This window comes from Patiria miniata, unplaced genomic scaffold (assembly GCF_015706575.1).
Source record: "Patiria miniata isolate m_02_andy unplaced genomic scaffold, ASM1570657v1 HiC_scaffold_8, whole genome shotgun sequence".
In the NCBI taxonomy this organism is placed as follows: domain Eukaryota; kingdom Metazoa; phylum Echinodermata; class Asteroidea; order Valvatida; family Asterinidae; genus Patiria; species Patiria miniata.
The window spans coordinates 9,324,573-9,344,990 of record NW_024037075.1 but is presented as its reverse complement, the minus strand read 5'-3'; the positions used below and the strand labels follow the sequence as shown (position 1 = coordinate 9,344,990).

At 38.9% G+C, this 20,418-nt stretch overlaps 1 protein-coding gene across 3 annotated transcripts in view; it reads right to left on the bottom strand.

Moving 5' to 3' along the window:
* The window catches only part of LOC119719563 (growth factor receptor-bound protein 14-like), a 33,008-nt gene extending 12,831 nt beyond the window's left edge, over nt 1–20,177 (bottom strand). For 2 of the 3 annotated variants that reach the window (XM_038189037.1, XM_038189039.1), the window contains exons 1-8: nt 19,761–20,177; nt 14,089–14,418; nt 11,333–11,682; nt 7,032–7,106; nt 5,709–5,868; nt 5,012–5,133; nt 2,179–2,268; nt 1,477–1,617 (exon numbers count right to left, since the gene is read on the bottom strand). In XM_038189037.1, the coding sequence (XP_038044965.1) occupies nt 1,477–1,617; nt 2,179–2,268; nt 5,012–5,133; nt 5,709–5,868; nt 7,032–7,106; nt 11,333–11,682; nt 14,089–14,290 (1,140 nt within the window). In that variant the 5' untranslated portion in view covers nt 14,291–14,418; nt 19,761–20,177. The remainder of the gene's footprint in view (nt 1–1,476; nt 1,618–2,178; nt 2,269–5,011; nt 5,134–5,708; nt 5,869–7,031; nt 7,107–11,332; nt 11,683–14,088; nt 14,419–19,760) is intronic. The other variant, XM_038189038.1, reaches the window with a different exon arrangement.
* Between the last annotated feature and the right edge of the window lie 241 nt (nt 20,178–20,418).

Genomic DNA, 20,418 nt, shown 5'->3' with positions numbered 1-20,418 from the left:
CTGCGGTTGGCAAAGTGTCGAGTGAAAAGTGGTTTCGCACGGTCCGTGATCGCTACATGCATCGGTGTCGAAAAAGGGTGTCCTACTGCATACATCGCATATGCATCGCAAGCATATCAATACCAGTACCCCCTCTAGGCTGTACGCATGCGCTCTGTCCATTTTGGGGGTCGCCTTATTGAATGACTACTGCTGCAGTCAATGCGTGCGTGGTATATACCGGACCACGCACGCATTTAATTTGTAACTGTGCACGTACATATGAATCGTGGTCTCCACTATCAATACCCCAAACATGATGATACAATTCGAGGATTAATTTGCTGGATTCAACTCAAGCATTAAGGAGATAATCCAGGGTAAATCGAAGCCAATTAGTGCAATGATTCATGTGTGCAAAAGACCATTCATGTAAGTCGACAAAATGACGACTTACAGCAGATGTCGGCATTCGCGTAAGTCGTCACAAATTTTGGGTCCCGAGAGTGCCTGTTTAGCCGGAGTTTACTGTATCAAGTTTGGTTGAGATTGATGACTGAACTTACAGTGAACCTAACCAAAATGGAACACACATCACGTTTGTTTAAGGTGTAAATAAAGGATTTTCTATTGTTCCTCTTCCCTTTTCCTTTGTTTATACTAAAACTTTTTTTGCAACAGCTCTCATTGGTTTTGTACAGGTTTTCCAACCGAGGAGTCCTCGATTTGGTTCCTGTCCTCGCTTCACCGATGATGTTGCACGTGTGCGTCCTCGATTTACACCATAAACAAACGCACCCATGTTTGTTTTACGTATGCTATGTGGACATTCCTTTGTTTTCGTGTAGTTAAAAAACTCGGTACAAAAAAAAAATCTACTTAAACTGTCAAAACTCTTTCAACCCCAAATTTGTTTTATTTCCTTGAATGTTTCTCTTCATTCTGCAACAGATAACCCTAACCCGAAAATGCCTCTCAACCCGTTTTCCAGAGAGGGTGAAACGTTATGTGGACACGGCTTAGTCCACATAACGTCAACACAACCTGCATCATGTGGACATCTTATGTTCACATGTCCACATAGTGACTGTAAGACAAACTCACCCATACACAAACATATTTACACACATGTAGGGGTCTTTTTGATTTTGCAAGTATGCATTAGTGAACGTGTTCTACATAACCCCCGAGGACAGACACACACACAGATCCTTTCAGTCCTCCGGAGTTGGGTCTTTTGTTCAACATGGTCCTCTGTGGTAGGTTTGTGCTTAGTCTATGGGAGAGTGTTATATTACAGGGACAAAGGAAAACACAAAGCATTGTCCCCAGGAGTATAGTAAAACAAGAGTGTATGTGTTGCACAAGTTAGCACACCCACTTTAAGGTCAACAATCAATTTGAGATACCACCTCACACTCACACAAAAATCAGGGGGGGACTAAACCCTGCCTAAAATGTGTAGTTCAAGATGGTTGAACTTAAAGTGCAACTGACCTTGGAGTTGCCTTTGCTAGAGTAATACAGCCCATTTTCCCTCAAGAGAAAGAACATCTTCTTCCAGGACTTCTTGTGCCCTTCCTTAGCATGTAAGTAGCCTTGAATCTCAGGAATCTTGTCGGCTGTGGATAATAAGTCCTGGATAGGTACATAAAAACAAAAGACATTAGGCAATTTTTTAAACCAAAATACTACAGACAAACATACACGTACATACATGTGGTACATTCATACTTATCTTCAAGTAAACTTGAATCCTCGATCCTGATTGGTGGATCCATGGCAACAAGCCGTGCTACCATGTAGCATGTCCTCGAACCATACCGCACTCCGCGTATCACACTTTTTTAAGATGCGATGTGCGCGCGTTCCATCTTAACTGTGCGTCAAGTTTGCTTGAAGATAAATTCGTTATCACGCTCGTGCTCGTGGAACACGGAAAATGTAGTGCGTCTGTGTCCCACATACCACTCAGCCTTCTGCCTCGTGGTATGTGGGACACAGACGCACTACATTATTCCGTGTTCCACTCGCGCTCGCGGGATAGCTAATGTACTACATACATACTGCATACCGGTGCAGACAGGCACAGTGATTGCATAGCCGCTTTCCTGAACAAAGTTCAGGTGACACAAAAATCACCTTTTGAAACCAAAATGCATTGATATTACACAAGAAGAAGATTATTGAAATGATTACCAATAACCACGGTGTCTTGGGCCGTTTGCTACTGAGTGTTGGACTGTCACCATCATCTTCATCAACAAGCATTTGCTCTGGAAAGAATTGCTATAAGCAACCACAAGAGAAAATATGCCATAAGCAACCACAAGAGAAAATACTAAAACTTCTGAACATCCATAAGAAGGTTGAGCAAAACATAAAACACGAACCACTCTTCAACCCTGTTCAAAGAGATAGGTTATTTAAGTTTCATTTTAAGCCAACTCATCAGGCAAATATTTTTAATTTTAATTTAATTAAAATAAATTTAATTTTTTTAAAGCTTATTTTTAGGTGAATACTATCGATAATGTGTACCAATAATTAGATAAGACTTTTTTGTACTTTGACAGCATTTCTCTTATTTGTACATGTATTTGGAAGAGATACCGGTATGCACCTTTAAAGTTCAGGTTTGTGTTCTTTCAATAAAGTGACCTAATATTAATAACCATCATCATTTTAAGGTTGATAATCATAAAGTTTCCTCTCTCCAAAAGAAAGTGGGTCACACTCCATGGTACATATCAGAAGACTCAAGTGTTGAACAAACACAGTGAGTGTGCTAGAGCTGTGCTAATGGGATCCAAGGTTCAGCAAGCCCTATGCCACGGCCAAAGCATAACGATATGATCATAGACAAAAAATACAGGTCAAAAGGTCAGATCCTTTTATGAGTGCAACTACATTTTACCAGAGGGAAGCGTTTTTTTGTAATGAACGATAACACAGTTGGTCCGATACATCATTTTTGTCTTTTCCACAACTTTTCTGAGAAGCCACTGTTTGTTTGTATAGTATGTTGTGTGTTTTCTTGTCTTTTTAAATCCTAAATCCTGCAGAAGTTATACATGTTTCTTTCTTGGAGAAACTGTGGACATTTAGAAAACTGATACCATGATCAAACTTGGCACAAAAAAACAGTACCCAACTCAAGTTGTACACTGGAAAAGAGGGAAAAAAAGAAGCTTTCTGTCTTGGTTTTGAAATCATCGGTGCTTGGTCATCCATTACTGCAGAGATGTAAATGAGGTATCCATGGAAAGCTTAACCATCCTTTAAGATGGAAGCACTGAACTGTGTACCAATTTTTATAAGTGATAACTTACTTCAAATCAAAATCCCCGACTGCCAGAACAATCTATGGGCATTGATCAGCAAGTGATTTTTTTCTTTCTGGTATTATCCGAAAGAAAACATTGTGGTCTAACATCAGTTTACATGTACTTTAAAATAAGTATGTTGTTAACATACATGTATACCAAGATATGACAACACAGTCCAAAAATGTCTGGTCCGTGTGTCTCATGTTCCTCTGTACAAGTACACGTGTATTTTGTGAGCGAGGTATTGCGTGCCAGGAGAAATACCTCTCCATTGATCTCCATTAGTAAGAAAACCACGGCAATGTCTGTGTCAACAAGCAATTCTATTGGTCGACCGAGAGTTACACGGCCGCACAGACTTTCGAGCCAAGGGACGCCATGCATCATGGAAACCGATTTTCGATTGAAACTTTTGTTTGAAATTGTGGAAGAAATCATGGAAGCAAAGTGTCCTGACGATCTTTTTTTAAACTAAATTCTTTTAGGTTGCTGAAAGCAAGTCTTTGTTGACATCGCCCCAACCGAAAATTTGTTGAGATTTGAAGGTCTGCATGGTGGAAAGATACTAAGACAAGATACGTTTGCGGTAGCTCCATGTGAATAAATCTATTTTGTGAGTATGTGTGGTTCTGAAACATGTTCCTTGCTCTATGGTAGAACTTCTTATAATAAAACATGTCTCAAAAAATCGTCCCAAAACACTTTGATTGGGTACCACTTAAACATGTATTGTTCCTCACATGTATTGGCTCCATTCCTCCATGGTCATACCGACCGATCGACCCACTTTTTTTCTATAAACCATGTGACCCGAACCAAAAGTATTTGTTTGTTTGGCCTTAGGTTTTGACCTTAAAATCTCATTATTTGATCTTGATGAACAAAGAAGCACATCCTGCAGTCAGGGTTGATGTTTGCACAAAGTTTCACATTCAACCAATTAACTCTTTGGGAGAATTTGGGATTATTTTAATTTATGCTTTTATTTCTATTTTAAAGTCACTTAAAAATCAAGTGAAATCATTCACATAAAAAGTCCCCAATGATTTGATCTTGCAGATTGCAAAACATGAACACAATACTACAATAATAGAAATGTAGTACAACTTACTTTGAGAGTACGCGTACATGTATACATGCTCTCACTCAAGCTCAATTTATGACGCATGTTTTGCTTAAAAAGATTTTTTTCGAGCATTATAGTTTGTTGTTAATGTTTAATATTTTCAATAAAACCCATAAACTTGATTCAATTTTATTACATGGCATTTTGATCATTGTATGCATGTAAACAAAGTACAAGTACCAAACTTTGGAAACACTAGAGCAAGCCCAGTGTTGTGTTTACATACAGACACATCAGACCTATAGTTTTGTTGGCTGTGACCGCACTCAGCAAAGCAGCCATTGTTTTCGAAAGATTTTTATTTATTTTTAACCATTTACAATACTTTTGTCCATAGGATTTGCATGTTTTATTTACACCCCAATAAAGGCACTCTGATGAATAGAAAGCACAAGCATGGACAACACACTGCAGATGATCACCCAACAATGCCATTTTGATGATGTCACCAGGTATCATGTGCCCAAAGGTCAAGGTAGTATATATGTATCAAGTACACTTTGTCAGTTCTCGATGGTAACAACTCGAAACTATTATAATTTTTTCAAAGCCCGAAATTAAACATACATGCACTCACCCCTGGACTCTGGAAGATTTCATATTTTCTGAAGTCTTTCCGGAAGTGGAGTTTGTTGTTTGAATTTTGTGGCCAACTTTTGTAGACTGCAGAGGCCAGCTCATGATCTTCTAACGTTCTCTCTGCATTAGCAAAGTGAATACAAATTGGCATATTAAACACTTGTGCAGCATTAACGAGGTAGAATTAGGCTCTCGCATGTTTGGTTAATGAACACCAACTCTGGTGGATATGTGCACTTTATAAACATGCATTAATTGTGAAGATAAAGTAATTCAATTCCCCAATCCATGACTGCTTTATTAAGGCCATGCCATTCCATTTTGTATCCATGTCTATAGTCAGAATTTCATACATTCGCACACCGGAACATGTATTGAGTGGATTAAGCCCATGCTTGAGCAAAATGTACACATCAGGATTACTTCTAAATAACAAATAAGACATATTTATTATATTATGAAACATCCTTGCATGTGACAGTAACCAAAACAATAGTGTAATACCCCTCTGTACTGATATGTCTATTCGCTACACGTTCATGTACATGTACATATCAATCACAATTTAGTTAGTGGTCATTTTATTCTCCAAACCCCGCGTGCACATGAAGCTATGGGTCTTGTGTGTAGTTTCATGTATCAGCACTGCCTGTCTGCTTTTACCTCCACTGAATGAAGCCAAAGATGTAACTCACCTAGATCCAGGTCCACAATCTCCTCTATCAATGACCAACTCTTATCATCGCTACTATGCATCTTACTGACCATCAATGCACATACATCTTGAACTGTTAGACTGGGATGAACCTCACACAGTTTGCTGGTACCATCTTCACAACATATTCTCAGTGGAAGCTGCAACACAATAAAGTTACCAGCCATTCTTACACTCACCATTCGCATGTGACGTCATCTTCTAACATTCACTACTGCTATTTCATTTTTTTTTTTGGGGGGGGGGATTCGTGTACAGGTGTAAGTTACATCACAATTTAATTACTAGTCGGGTTTTGTGAGGCCAATATCTTGGACATGAATCAGAGGCTTGTGATGAAAATTGCTACCCTGGGGTAATCTGGCACCAAACTTTCACAATATGCCATCCCAAAGGGCTTATCTCTTCTCATTTCAGAGTTACTGGCCTTCAAATATTAATCTTGTCAAAGGTGAAAATCAAACATTCAAATTGGAGGGGCTCCTGTCAGCCCAGGATCTGTCAAAGATGGTCAATGATGCTGCATTCCTCTTATTTGTGGACAAGTCTGTCTACATAGGAAGAATAACTACATGTAAACGCTCATGTGGGAGAACAGAGCCTCTAAAAAGGGTTCCAGCTAAAAAAAACATCAACTTCACACTGTGGGAAGTTGCCCATAGTAATGAAACTTTTTTCCACATAATTGTACATATCTTGCTAATATTTGTTCAATATTCACTTCCAAGATATTGGCCTCCAAAACCCCCAGAAATTTACATCAGCAATTCGCGGGTGCAGGAAGTGGGAATGGCACCCTGTCTTTGGAGAGCCATATCTCAGAAACCCTCAGGGGTTAGAGCCTAAAATACTGCATGTGTTCATAATACATAGAATGGTACTCCTACCGGTACATTCTTAAATTAATGTCCAAATCTGAGTTGGTCGCCATGGGACCTCTGGTTGGGTTCATACTGAATGACCCATTGACGACCCTTATATGATTGGGAAACACATGATTTAGTTTAATACAAAGTTCCAAAGTCAAACCCTAGGTGTGAAAGTATGCAGTTTAAAAACCACTTAAACTTCACAAGAAGTTGTGTATCATATGTACCTGTACCACAGGGGCTTTTTGTTGATGACCTTTAAGAATGAATGCATGGTAATAACATTTTAGTGAAGTTTAACCTAACTTAGTTTTACTGATGGAGTGCATGTACATGGAGCTCATAACACAAGGGACATTGTCTAGTGTCTGATTTCACTCTCATGTGGTTGAACAATTCAGGGTTTTCTTTTACTTTGTAAATCAAAACATTACCTGAGCTACCCCACTCTGCTCTCCATTTGTCAGACATATGTCCTCCTTGCTTTGCTGTGCAATGTACAAGCTCTCCTGTAGGTTGACCAAAGTACAACAAAATATCATAGTGAAATACAAAAAAAGCTGAACATTAAAGACTATGTACACATTTAGTGCAATGTCAATGTAAAAAACCCACAACTTTCAGTTTATGCAGAAGCAAGATGAGCAACAAACTGAATCTGCAAGGTTGTGTTGTTATTTCTCCATTTCAGTGGGCATGTACATGTACCAGCATGTCTATATCACTGCTTGTTAGTAGGCCTAATGGTCATGTACATATGCTTGACACTTTCTGATGGCTAACAGCCAACCTAGCATCTTTCTTAGCTTTTCACCATGTCAACACTTTATAGCACCATATTTGAGTGATATGTCCAGTTAAATTATCCTGATGAAAGTCATTGTCATGTGACATAGTTTGTGAGAATTTATAATCATACCCTGTCCAAACCTCGCAGCTCAATGTTAAATCTCCCAATTTCATCATGGCAACTTTTTAGAGAACAGACACTTGATTTAAATAAAACAAATAAACCCTACAAACAAGCAGAACACATGAACACATGAACAAACAAACCAACAAATGAAAGAGAAATTAACCAACCAACGAAATCAACAAATGAATGAATCAGCTAACCAACCAACCAATTTGCAAACAAACGACTAAATAAAAACAATCAAACAAACAAATAAAAGAATGAATAAATGAAAGAATGAAAGAATGAATGAATGAATGAACAAATAGGTGAAAGAAATGAATGTCAGAAGTTCAGAACGTACATGACAAATAAACAAACAAATAATTGAACAACTTAATGAATGAACACTGTAATTCATCCTCAACAAAAAATTAGTAAAACCTGCCTACATACATGTAACTGAAGCTCAAGTAGTGGTTTTAAGTCCCATTCTACTAGCCTTCAACTCAAGCCTGTTTGCACCACAGACCCTTCACATTCAGCAGCTGCGTTAATTGTAATTTAACTCAGTGACAATAAATACACAACATGTCTACTCATGCATACCCCTGTGAAACAGGGCTGCCATGCAAAGCTTGTATTTTACTTGCAGTCAAGTATCATTATGGAAATTTATGGTCCATTTTGATAATTAACCTGCCTGCAAATGGTTCAACATTTAAAGCTAGACATTAACATCAGGTCTACTTTAATGATGCTGAAGAAAAGCCCTTTTATACTGGTTTGATGAATTTTCTCATGTATTTTCATGTCAGACAAGAAGCAATGTAAATGATAGCTGGAACTACCTTAACCCTAACTCCCTAGGGTGGTTTACTAGGAACCTTCCTCGTCCTTGCAAATCACAGCACCATAAGGTAAACTGTGCACATAGGGGTCGTTCAGACACCGTTTTAAATTCCCTTAAAACACCGGTTAAACTCGATTCAGTGTAACTTTCTTGTTAAAACGATGTCTGAACGCTTTTTTATTTAGACCGAATCGAGTTCAACTCGAAGATAAAACAGCAACTTAAACCCCCTCGAAGGGAGGGTTTAGCGAATAACCAGAACGAGTTTTATCTCCTAGTACGATGTCTGAACGGTTTTAGCTAAAACGCTGCCCGTTTTAGCCAGCGCAGTGACCCAGAGTTACGTAACGCTTTCTCCGTGGCATGCTTTTGTATTAAGCAAACAATGTCCTAATTCTCCTACCGTTAAAAAAATCTAACTTCAAGTCCAATTTCCGCAAGTTTTCTGACCACAGGCATGGTCCCAGTTTCACATCGTGCTCACTCGATTGCACACACGTACGATGCGATGATAAAAAATGTGGATGCCAACGCAACTACCGTTAACCGGAGCGTAATTATCATAATACACTAATATATTCAACTACAAGGAAAACCTTGGCGTTGATTGGTCAATATTGCAACGTTAATATCACATGTATTTTTACGTGACTGACATATTGTGCGGGCAAGTTGTCAAGTTGATGCAGTAAACCTTGATGCAGAGAAATCTGTTCAATGACGTGTTGTTTCGAACACAAGTTATCAATCAACTTTTTAGAACATTTTTTTATGTCTTTGTGCACCACGAAAGGTACAGAAAATAGCCCCGAAATGTAAACACAAATGGTGTAAGGCCAATACGATACTTAAAAAAAATGGGGAAATCGCCCCGGTGGACAAGTGACTGTCGTCAACTCGTCATGTTTACCGCGTCCCACGCTACATGACCAGCCGAGGCTGCGATGTCAAACACGGCATGGCAACCCACATCACACGGTGAGGGGCTCAGACCACGTGTAGCGAACTGTAAAAATGGAAGAGTGAAGGCTCTTTTTAGCGCGCGTTTTTTGCCGAGGCGGATGTTCTACGTGACCTTAGAAACTGAGATAAACTACTTCGAGTTGAACTTGCTATACTTAAAACGATGTCTGGACGCTCGGTAGTTTTATTTTTACGATGGGCCTCCCGTGGTGAGCGACCGTTTTAACTTTTACCGTTTTAGCTAACACAGTGTCTGAACGTGGCCATACATGTATATAAACAGTTGGACTCAAAAAAAAACCCAGTGTATTCGTGGTATGCCTAATCCCAAGTAAGGCACAGTCAGTTTCTAGTGCAGTACCAATCCTAACAGATTCCAACAAACCCTGGTGTTGGAGTTTGGCTGGTTGGGGATTGCTAGGGTTAAACACAAGTAAATGATTGTTACACCAGTCAAGTCAATTTACTATTCAAGATCACTCTACCAAGACTAGTCAAGTAAGTTATTATAAATAGAATTGTGTGTGTCCATATGATAAAAAAACAATTATCTTCAAGTAAACTGAAATCCTCGATCCTGTTTGGTCGATCCATGGCAACAAACCGTGCTACATTATCCAGTGTACCATGCTCTATACAGAAATCTGCGTACCATGTTATTCCAAGATTAGATAGATGAGTGCGCCATTCCTGCTCCTTGCACGTATAATAGGTTAACTGCTGAATAGTTCAGTTCAGCATGTTCCATTTTTACTATAATTTAAGTTTGCAAACATAAATTCATTATCCCACGTGAGCTTGTGGAACAATGAAAATGTAGAGCATGTGTGTCCCACATACCACTTAACCTTTGGCCTCGTGGCATGTGGGACACAGACACACTACATTATTATCTGCTCATGGGATAACTAACACCTTGTCTTTCTCATTATTTCCCAGGAACTCAACAAGACTTGGACTTCTTTAATAACTAGTACTTTGGTAAAATTATAAGTAATCTCATATCTGATAAAACAATTTTATGCACAAAAGTCTTGACTGCAGTTGTCACAATAGTGCAGGTGTCTAGTACATTAATTGTTGACCAAAACTGTCTCCTTTTGTTCTAATGAAACCAAATAGCATGACCAATTCTCAGGGTTTATGGAACTGACATAAAAGGTTTGGACCGCCAAATCCAGCATGGCCTTGATCCTAAAGAATACTTGAGATGAAATTTGTACATGAAATTAAACCTTGATGTGTAGCATTTACTTTAATTGACACTGCCAAGAAAGGTTGTCATTTTCTGTCACTGCAGCAACAATGACCTTGTTTTAAGAAGAATCTTAAACATTTCTTGAAGCTGTTGAACTTATCACCACAATGTGCCAATCAGTGAAACTGAAGCCCGGTGCACACCTTTCCCATTTTACTGTTTCACCCAATCACCGGTATGTTTTGTCCACCATTGCAGTTAGACCGCACCGTTACCCCAGACATGCCTGATTCCGTTCCATAATCGGTCACATGATGACCAAACAAACGATGACAAAATGGCTGTAGTCGATTTTGAATCATTTAACTTCCTTCTTGAATCTGATTGGTTAACATAAATGTCGCGTCCGGTGTGCCGCCCGCATACCTTTTCTGGTGACACTGGACCAGGTGAAATCCAATACGAAACAAACAAACATGTTCATGGTCGCTCAGTGTATGGTCAGATCAGTGCCAACCTCTGTACGGTGGCTCAATGATCCGGTGAAACAGTGAAATCGGGAAGGTGTGTGCCGGGCACAGAGTGATCTCATGGACAAGCACCCGTTTATCCACCCATTCCCTTTTCAGATTATGGCACTGTGATGCACTAAAGGTCATATCAATATTTCTAGAAGTAAACACTTCTGTGCCCCTTGTAAATACATACATGTAAATGCATCCACTAGTTTGACTTCAATGAATAGTCAATATTTACCCATGAAGCAGGTATTAGAAAATGAACCTTTTGAGACCCCTCCAATAAACTACAGGAATCTAATACTAACCACAGCTGAGCCTACTCCTGTTGTCTTCAAACCTGGAAATGGATTGGGTACCTCACTCTCCCCAATCACCCCCTTCTTGCGCTCTCCCCTCTCTGGTAGTGAAGTACTCAGTTTGAGCTTGGCATGTTCTACCACTGGTGTGTCTGATGTGGACTTGCTTCGCCAAGCCCAGTCTAGCTTGGGCTTGGGAATGATGCGAGCCATATGGCTAGTGCGCTTGGTACTGCAGTCACAGCTGCTACTTTCCTGAAGGTGGGTCAAGTTCTCCATGCTCTCCAACAGGGGACGGTCTTCATTACAAGAAGGGAAAGTGTTCATGTCGTTTATTAAAGCATCGAGGTCAACATCATCTATAAAGAAAACATAAATAAGATCCCATTTTAAATAAAATATATTTTCATTTGGCAATTCAAGGCCTTCTGATTAACTTTATGCTACCGATAGTTATGGTATTTAAGTCCCTGCAACAACTCAGTCCTCATAGCAGTGGACCTCTGCTTGTTATTTCAAAATAGCAAACTTGAGTGGCACTTAAGCAAATTTGAAAGGAAAAAAAAACCCCCCTCCAATAAAAAGATAGATTTTGTACAACGATGGGGCGGTTCCACCCATTGGTCTTGGGAATTTGGAAAGTAAAATTTCAGTTTACATAAAACAATGGTTGTTATCTTGAATTAGTTTGATTTTTTGTTTTGTTATAATTATTGTGATAAAACTATAGAAAACTATAAAGTAGATGTGGGATGCATCCATAAGAACAATTTACTGCCAACTTTACTGACCACATGGGCATAATCAATTAGTGTACTGTATTTTCCAACTTTGTACTTTACCTGTGTGTACTCAATCCTCTTACTACATGTACATGCTTATATATCTGGAATATATCTTGAATATTTTTGAGTTAATTCTTTGTTGACCTAAACGCTCCTTTTTACCCACTGTTGACCATAAGTGCTACAAATTTAACAGGGGGGGGGCTCTTTTTGCTTATCAATTTATTCACATTTCATAAAGTCATACGGTTAACGAAAATGAAAAAAAATCATTCCAATAAATATTTTAGAAAGACACTTCCTTGAAAAGCGGCAGATTTCGGATTTTAGGTAGGGGCACATGGGGCACTGGAAATGTGTGGGGGGCCATGCCCCTCCCCTCCCTCCCCCTTGGCTATGCCACTGGGAGGAAGGGGGTGTGCCCAGTGTGGCGCTTCCATGTACATGAATCAATGTGGTCACTTGACATGCAATGACAGCTAATTAAAAACAAATCCACATATCTTCAACCAACATTATACTTTACACACACAAAATCTGACTTAAAATTCACAGATAAAATTTAACATAAAAAAAGGGGGGAATGTTGCAGCTTTTTTCATTATTTTTATAATTACTTTTTTATTCTTTTTTTTTTTTTTTTATAGGGAACGGGATTTGTGAGTGAGCAGGATAAGTAATTTAAGTATGTACTTTATTGTTTTAAACGATGTACATAATATGTTGGTTTTTTTCATGTCAAGTTAAATGGAATACTTACATACACCCCCATTCCATTTGAATGTATTCTTATTGTCAGTAATTATGGTTAAATACATGTGCATGCACTTGACAAACAATAGTAATTTATTAGTTTTAAAAATATCAACACAAATAGCCTGTGATTTAAAAAATTATAGGAAAAACAAAAGAAACATAGGGATGAATTTTACAAAAAGGAGGAGTGCTATAACAACTGGCACATTAACCTCAAATGGGAACTTTTGTGAATGCTAAGGCCAAAAAAACCCTACCTACAGTACCCTATTTTGACAGCCCCTACCCTGATTTCTTTTTGGGAAAAATGAGGGGGGGGAAAAACAAAAAAAATCCATTACTACCTTTTACCCTTGACTAAACGCTGACAATTACATATGATCAACACCAAACAAAATGCAAAAACAAAATCCCTACCTACCGGTACCTACCCTATTTTCAAATGCCATGTAATCGGAAGCAGAAATACTTTTTTTGGCCTAGTAAATCTGATGTTGATTTTCACAACAGAATAGCACTGGTGTTTTCAGGCAACATGACTTACAAATATGTCAATCTGATGTGACTCAGGTTGCCATATCAACTGAGATAGTCTACAGCAGAGTTAAAACATACTTAAGTCATAAATGACTTTTGGTGCTTTGCTGGAAGTGTAGTATTTTACATGATGTTATGAATCTCAAGTTAGCTCACTACACACTTCAAAAATACATGTTGGTATATTATCGAGTAAACTACAGAAATAGGATAAGGGCCTGATGTTGGGGTATGTACAAAATCTTACTATTAAAAGCAAGCATCTTCACAGTGGCGTACCCAGAGGAAGTGAGGGGGGCAGGGGTAACTTGTAACCCCCACCCCCATCCCCTTGATTGGAAGGCTTCCAAAACAGGACATCACCATTACAACAACCATTTCAAGTTTCGATTTGCTGCCAACCCAATCCAAAAAAATTGTCTGGCACCAATTTCTGAACCTTGCTGAATCTTGGACTTGCAGCATTATATGTACATATACCTTTTACAACGTCCCATCCAAGCTTATCATGGCAATGTGTATCTGAACCACAGTTTTCAATACACTGAGGGAAAAACGCATTTTCGTTTTGCAGTGTTGGCTGAAAACCTGGAAACGCCACTGTGTCTACATACACATGCACAATAAATCAGTATGCAGGTAGCAAGCTGGCCATTCCAAACCAAAATAACACAAAATAATCCTTACATGACAGCCTGCAGCCTTTAATAATGGCCACACGCTCACCTGCAGGTGAACACGATGCATGCTGGTGACTGTTGCTGACCCGATCACCTGCTGACCCCATGGCCATATGACCCATCACTCCAGTATGGTGATGAGAGTAACTTGACAGACCATTGTGCAGATGACTGCCTCCATGGCTCACCTCCATGGTTACATGTGACATTTGACCTTCAGGTTGCTGACCTCTGTTTGTTTGCTAATTGGCTTCAATGTCCTGCACCTGATGCCAGTTACTAGGCTGATGATATGGTTGATTTATATCTGTTGCTGAGGACTGCCACCTACATAATTCTGTTAGAAAAAAAAGAGAGAATGGTCACAGATTTAGGTTTTGCTTTTAATTCCAGTCATCAATCCAAATAGTTTGTAAAAAAAAACCTGTCAGAAAAAAACACATTGCTGGTTTGAGAAGTACTGAAGAGAATGCATCACATATTTCCAAATATGGAAACGTTGGTGTTGACACAGTGGTACTGGTGCAAGTCAACGATGCAACAAACTGCATTGTATCATTATGCAAATACTTTGATTGAAAAAAATGTAAAATTGCCAAATTTGCACTTCTATGACATTAAGGGTCGAGGTAAAAATGCACCCCAGAAAATCCCACGAGATCAAGAACTGTAAATGACAATTGAATATGTTTTACAAAAATATGGAACATTTAAGATGAAAACCAAATAATCTTCAACAAAAATCAAATTCTACAAAGAGTGCTGCTACACATTTGCATAATTTTTTAAACTGATGTCTTTCATATGTTTCAATACCAATTTTACAACATTTTGGCTGTAAAATGTAATATTTTCATGGATCATGCATGGTGAACCACAGTGTTGAAGATGGTAATGATGTTTGAGCCTAACCTTTGTAGATGAACAGATGTTTGTATGTATGTTTGATTATAATGTATCACTTCATAGCCAAGAGCTGAGGGGAATGATTGGAATACCCTCTAGGGAAAGTTAACAAAATTGCTCTTTTAGGGTTAAAAGGAAACTAGAGTTCATCATTTAAGGTTATAAATAATACAATTATAGATATTCACTGAAGGTATTAGCACAGCATGGTATCTTTTCTCAAGCTATCTTGGGAATTCATTCCCTAATCTAATTTACAGGACCACTATTCCACCAGGGGACAGAGGTAATTTGTTGCATGTAAAGAGAGCCAACTGAGGCTTACCCCCTGCAGTGACCACTGGAGATTGGCCTGGGGTCTTGACCTGTCCTAAGGTTGACCTTGTGGGCTAAGGTCGGTCAGGTCAGTATTACTAATGTATTTACACTGTGACTCTAATGCCTTTTGAAGCACCTTAGTATGTGTGTGTAGACTAAGGAAATGTACACATTCCCTTTACTTGTGCATTTAATTGCTCTGCATGATGAATTATTCCCAGTTTACTGGATCATTATTTAAAAAGAATGTTTTGAGCTTTTGACTTTGTTCCTTCAAAAATCAAAGAAATACTGTTCAGGGGATAACAGTTCAGAATTTACATGTACTGTAAATAGAGGAATGGTAAGACAGTTTATGTACATGTACATGTACTGTAACTGTACATTTACAGCAAAATGAACATGTACGGTATAAATATAGCTGATAGTAAATTGTACCAAATCCCACTAAAGTTGCAATACAGAAAAACACTATGAAACTTCATGTATTTTGAGGTCGTGAAGTAAAGTTTAACTTTAAAATCAACATGCGTCCAGTGCAAGTGGATCATTATCCGACGGAACCAAGGTCCACAAAACATACCATTTATGTACATGAGTTTGTACAGCACAGGACCCATGTAAAGCTGCGTTGGATTCGTGCAAGTGTGAATGGGGTTCCCAAAATCTTGGGGCTCCACCTGGTCCAACACGGAGAGTTGGACAGGTGCCTTTACATCATGTCTCAGTGTTCACTGGCCATGTAGGTTTTTTTTTTTTTTATATATATGAACATGTGTACATGTATGTCTCTACCCCTAATTGATGTTAAATTTGAGGCACTTACATGTACATGTATTACTTCCCACATTATTCCCACTTCTGGTAAGGTTTTATTGGGGAACTGACGATAACAAGTACCAAGTGGTACAACCCATGGTGACCGGGTAGCAGCGAGGCCGGGTAACGTGTGAAGACGGCTATACGGCACCGTCCGTGCACCCGGGCCGTACCGGTACCTCGAGAGTACAGAAAATGAAAAGGAATGGGGCGTGATCTAATATGCAAAAAGTATGCATATAAGACGCATGCGCAACAGTGTTTGCAAAACCGGTCTTCGAATGCAAAGCTGTAATACTTGCAAAGCCGTAATACTTGAGTTGTATGAATACAATATATGGCCGAGTACAGTGTCCACCAACCAACCAACCCACCCACTCACCAATCCACCAACATACATGTTACAAGCAGCTCAAGCCCACGGCTTGTTTCACACCGCTGTCGGAAAAATACAAGCCTACATGTGCCATAAGCAAAGCTGCCCTGCTCATGCACCATGGAGATATTCTTACACATAAGAGTGTTACACATATATGCAAGTCTAAAATTTAGACGTACATTATAAAGTACAGATGAGCAAACTGCTTTGTGATCGAAGACAAAGAAGAGAGATTAAAAACAAATATTTTTAGCACATTGTCATTTATAGTCCTTGTCTACAAACTGCTGCTCTCTTTGCACTATGGTTCAAATGTACAGACTCTATGACACTAGACATCAATCACATCACACAGAGAAATCTGGTCCTATATTGCTTTGTATAGTGTCTGTCGTCACTAACCAGTCAGCTTGTCCCTGTCACTATGCAGTGATTAGGAACTAACCTAGTGAGGAAAGATGTGGAATTCACAAGCCATATGTTCCATACACCATGAAATAGGACTTCAATCTACAGTTAACATTTGTACATGTACCATGGACAAGTGAGGAAAATAGAAAAATGAAAAGGCTGCAGACAAATCTTGCAATATTATAGTCATTGTACATGTAGCTGCAATACATTCCCAATATGTAATCCATTTACCTGGGACTATCACTCGATGAGCTACAACGTCCCCCAAACCATATTTGACATTTAATTTCATTCAATAAATTTTGATTTTCGAACAACAGACAGCAGTCACATTTTCCATGCATGGGGGGGGGTTCAGCTCTCAGATGTACATGTAACTGATAATATATTGCCTATAAAATGGCAAATCTTTTGTCAAAATAATGAAATACTGGCTGTTAACCAAATTTAGCAATGCAAATGCACAATACTGTTTTCTAAATGCATTAGGGCCTACATGTACATGTACGGTAGGTGTAAAACAATGAGTCCAGCAATATTGATAAAATGTTAAGCAATTGCTTGCGTTGGCCATGGAGCTAGGAACACTGAGAAATTACTAGAAAGAAATGTAAGACTTCATTCAAACATGGGGAAATATTACTCAATGGTCCATGAGAAAGTACCAGATGAGGCCTCTGCCATTACTTCCCTCTATAGAAAAGATTAAAGCTATATAATGTAAATGTACAATCTGGACACTGCATAAGCACTGGGAATGGTCTGCTAAAGTGCCTACCCTGGGAAAAAGCCAGGTAGGTTCCTGGATATTGGGAGTAGAATGTCCACGCGCAGGCAAAAGATCCCTGGTCAATTATATTACTGTCAATATGTACTGTCACCACATGCTCCAGATATTCAATGCAATTTGCAAACTCCATGAGACCAAGCCATCTGGAATACATGAAGTACCTGGAAAATCCATCACAGATGCAGCTATGCAAATACCACATTCTGAGGTTGGCTAACATGTCTCTCGGCACCATGCCTGCACTAAAACTTGCCAATGTGGATAAAATTAAGGGACAATTTGCAAAAAGGGTTATCAGTATTATTAGTGTCAAAAGAAAACATCCAGCTCAAGATGAACACAGCCATCGTACATGTACATAACTCAGTTAAATCATAGCTCTATGGTTAACTGTACTGAACATGGGCCAAACAACAAGATCAATGGTTTACAATGGTTTAGGCCAAAAAAAAAAAGTCTCCTGTTTCTGGTATGGAGCTTGCCCCAAAAGTGGTGCGGCGACGCGGCTTTTTTTCTTTTTTTTTACCTGTTTTTTTTTTTTTTGGCTTCAAATGTCGGCTGATGACTGCAAATGGTGCCCGACTAAACTTAGTGCAAATATATGGGAGTCCAGAGAGGTAACATAAAGCATATTCTCGATCATAACCCCATCTAAAAACACGTTAAAATTGTGCAGCAGCAGAATTCCAGTCAAACCAGTGAGTTTGGCGGTTTTGAGACATCATCTTGTATTGAAAAAAAAACTTTTTCATTTTGCCGACGCGCATGGCTACGGCGACGCGCGCGCATACCAAAAACCGGAGACTTTTTTTTTTGGCCTTAGCCAGGGCGGTAAGAGGGCGACCATCATTCTCAGGGGAGGGGGCTATAAATTGTTTCCGTATGGACAGAGAAAAAATTCATTTTTTGCTCATTTTTTTGTATTTTAATCAGGGCCATAACGTTTAATCAGGGCCATTCTTGTGGGGAAGGGGTCACTGACTCCAATCTGAGGACAATTATATCACATACCCGCCATGAATGTCTAGAATTCATGTAGTAATTTAAATGCTCCAAATCCACACACATTTTAAAGCAACATAGAACACAAACTGTTAATACCAAATGATATTTACAAGAGTATGAAGCTTACAACTTAGTGATCACACAAAGCATTCAAGGATCAGTTTACCTCATTTTCCTTTTGACACCTGTGTTAACTTTGTAAAATCAACTGTGTAAATTTAGACAATTTTTGTCTTTCATGTGTGTCTTATCATTACAGCAACATGCTTGATTCATTTCCATTCAGATGAAAAGGTTAATCTGCAGTTGCAACAGCCACTCTGACATTGTTATGAAGTCATGCATACACATGTACACATGTACACATGTACGGTGTACATTTGCATCTTGTATGGAGCAAAAACGAGAGATACGTGCAGAAACATATCATCATAACATTGTACATCACAAAATGACACACTGTACTTTGACCCATTATTTGAATTTGGTGGTGATAAGCTGGACAAATAACAACCCTGCCTTCACCAGTGATGTTCCATGAAACATCTGTACTGTGCAGTTGCATGACACTTTCATTAATATCACATCTCAAAAATTGGACTTTGACAAAGTTAAAAACAAGGGTTGTTTCTGTTGGCTAAGATTGCTCCCTGAGACTGAGAGATTCTTGACATGCTTGAGAACTCTTCCTAGCCATTCACATCTGGTCCAGGAAATTGGATAGAAAAATCAATTTGAAGTGACAAGGTGCCCCTGCCAATCATATAACATATTGTAATAACTCCAAGCTGGCAATATGAAAATGAGGAAAGCATCCCCAATTAGCTATTCTGAAATTCCTAATTAGTCCTCTGGGATCCTATTTGGTCATAATGACAGCTATTGTAGGAGATGGTTATCTCCATCAAGCCCAAGCTTTCTAACACCAGAGTGACACATCTAAAACCACATTTCCATGTACATGTACATAATACATGTGTTTGTACGGTATTCAATCAATGGAAAAGGTTCGAAAGAATTGAACCATCTACATGTTGAAAAAACTTACCCACAATGTCACAGATGAAAGTGATGTACTTTTTGCACTCCTAAAGCAGATTAAAATTCATAAAATAACCCAGATGTATCCTTCAGACAGATGATGCACAGAAGGTAGGATGACAGGTACATTCCACTCTGAACATTACCCATGTCACTGAACAATTTACATTATACAAGCACAACAGATCAGCAGATCACAAATTTTGGAGATGCGTGGCTTTTGATTTTTGATAGAGAATCAAGTGATACAACTCCTAAACTATGATAACCACCATGCAGTACTGCTTACTTCCACTGCTGAAGGACTTACTGCATTGAGAATTGCCTTGTGTCATGTGCAATAATAATATCCAATCATGGACCCAGTATGAGCTGTGCATAGCGGTCTTGTGACCCACAAACTGTAGAGTAGATTACACCACTAGCACAAAGCCTTGCTGTTATAAGCTGTTCACTCTGAATGCAGTCAGTGTACTCAGTGGATAGGACCAGGTCACTGCAAATCCCTTTTAGCCAATCAGAGTAAACCATTACCAGTCACTGACTGACTCTGGAATCATTGATGGACTTGCACTGTACTCAGCCATGAAAAGATTGCCATGTAAATTTCTGTACCTGGCAAGTTTAGTAAGTTGGGAAGGAGGAAGGGGGCATGAATAAGGGGA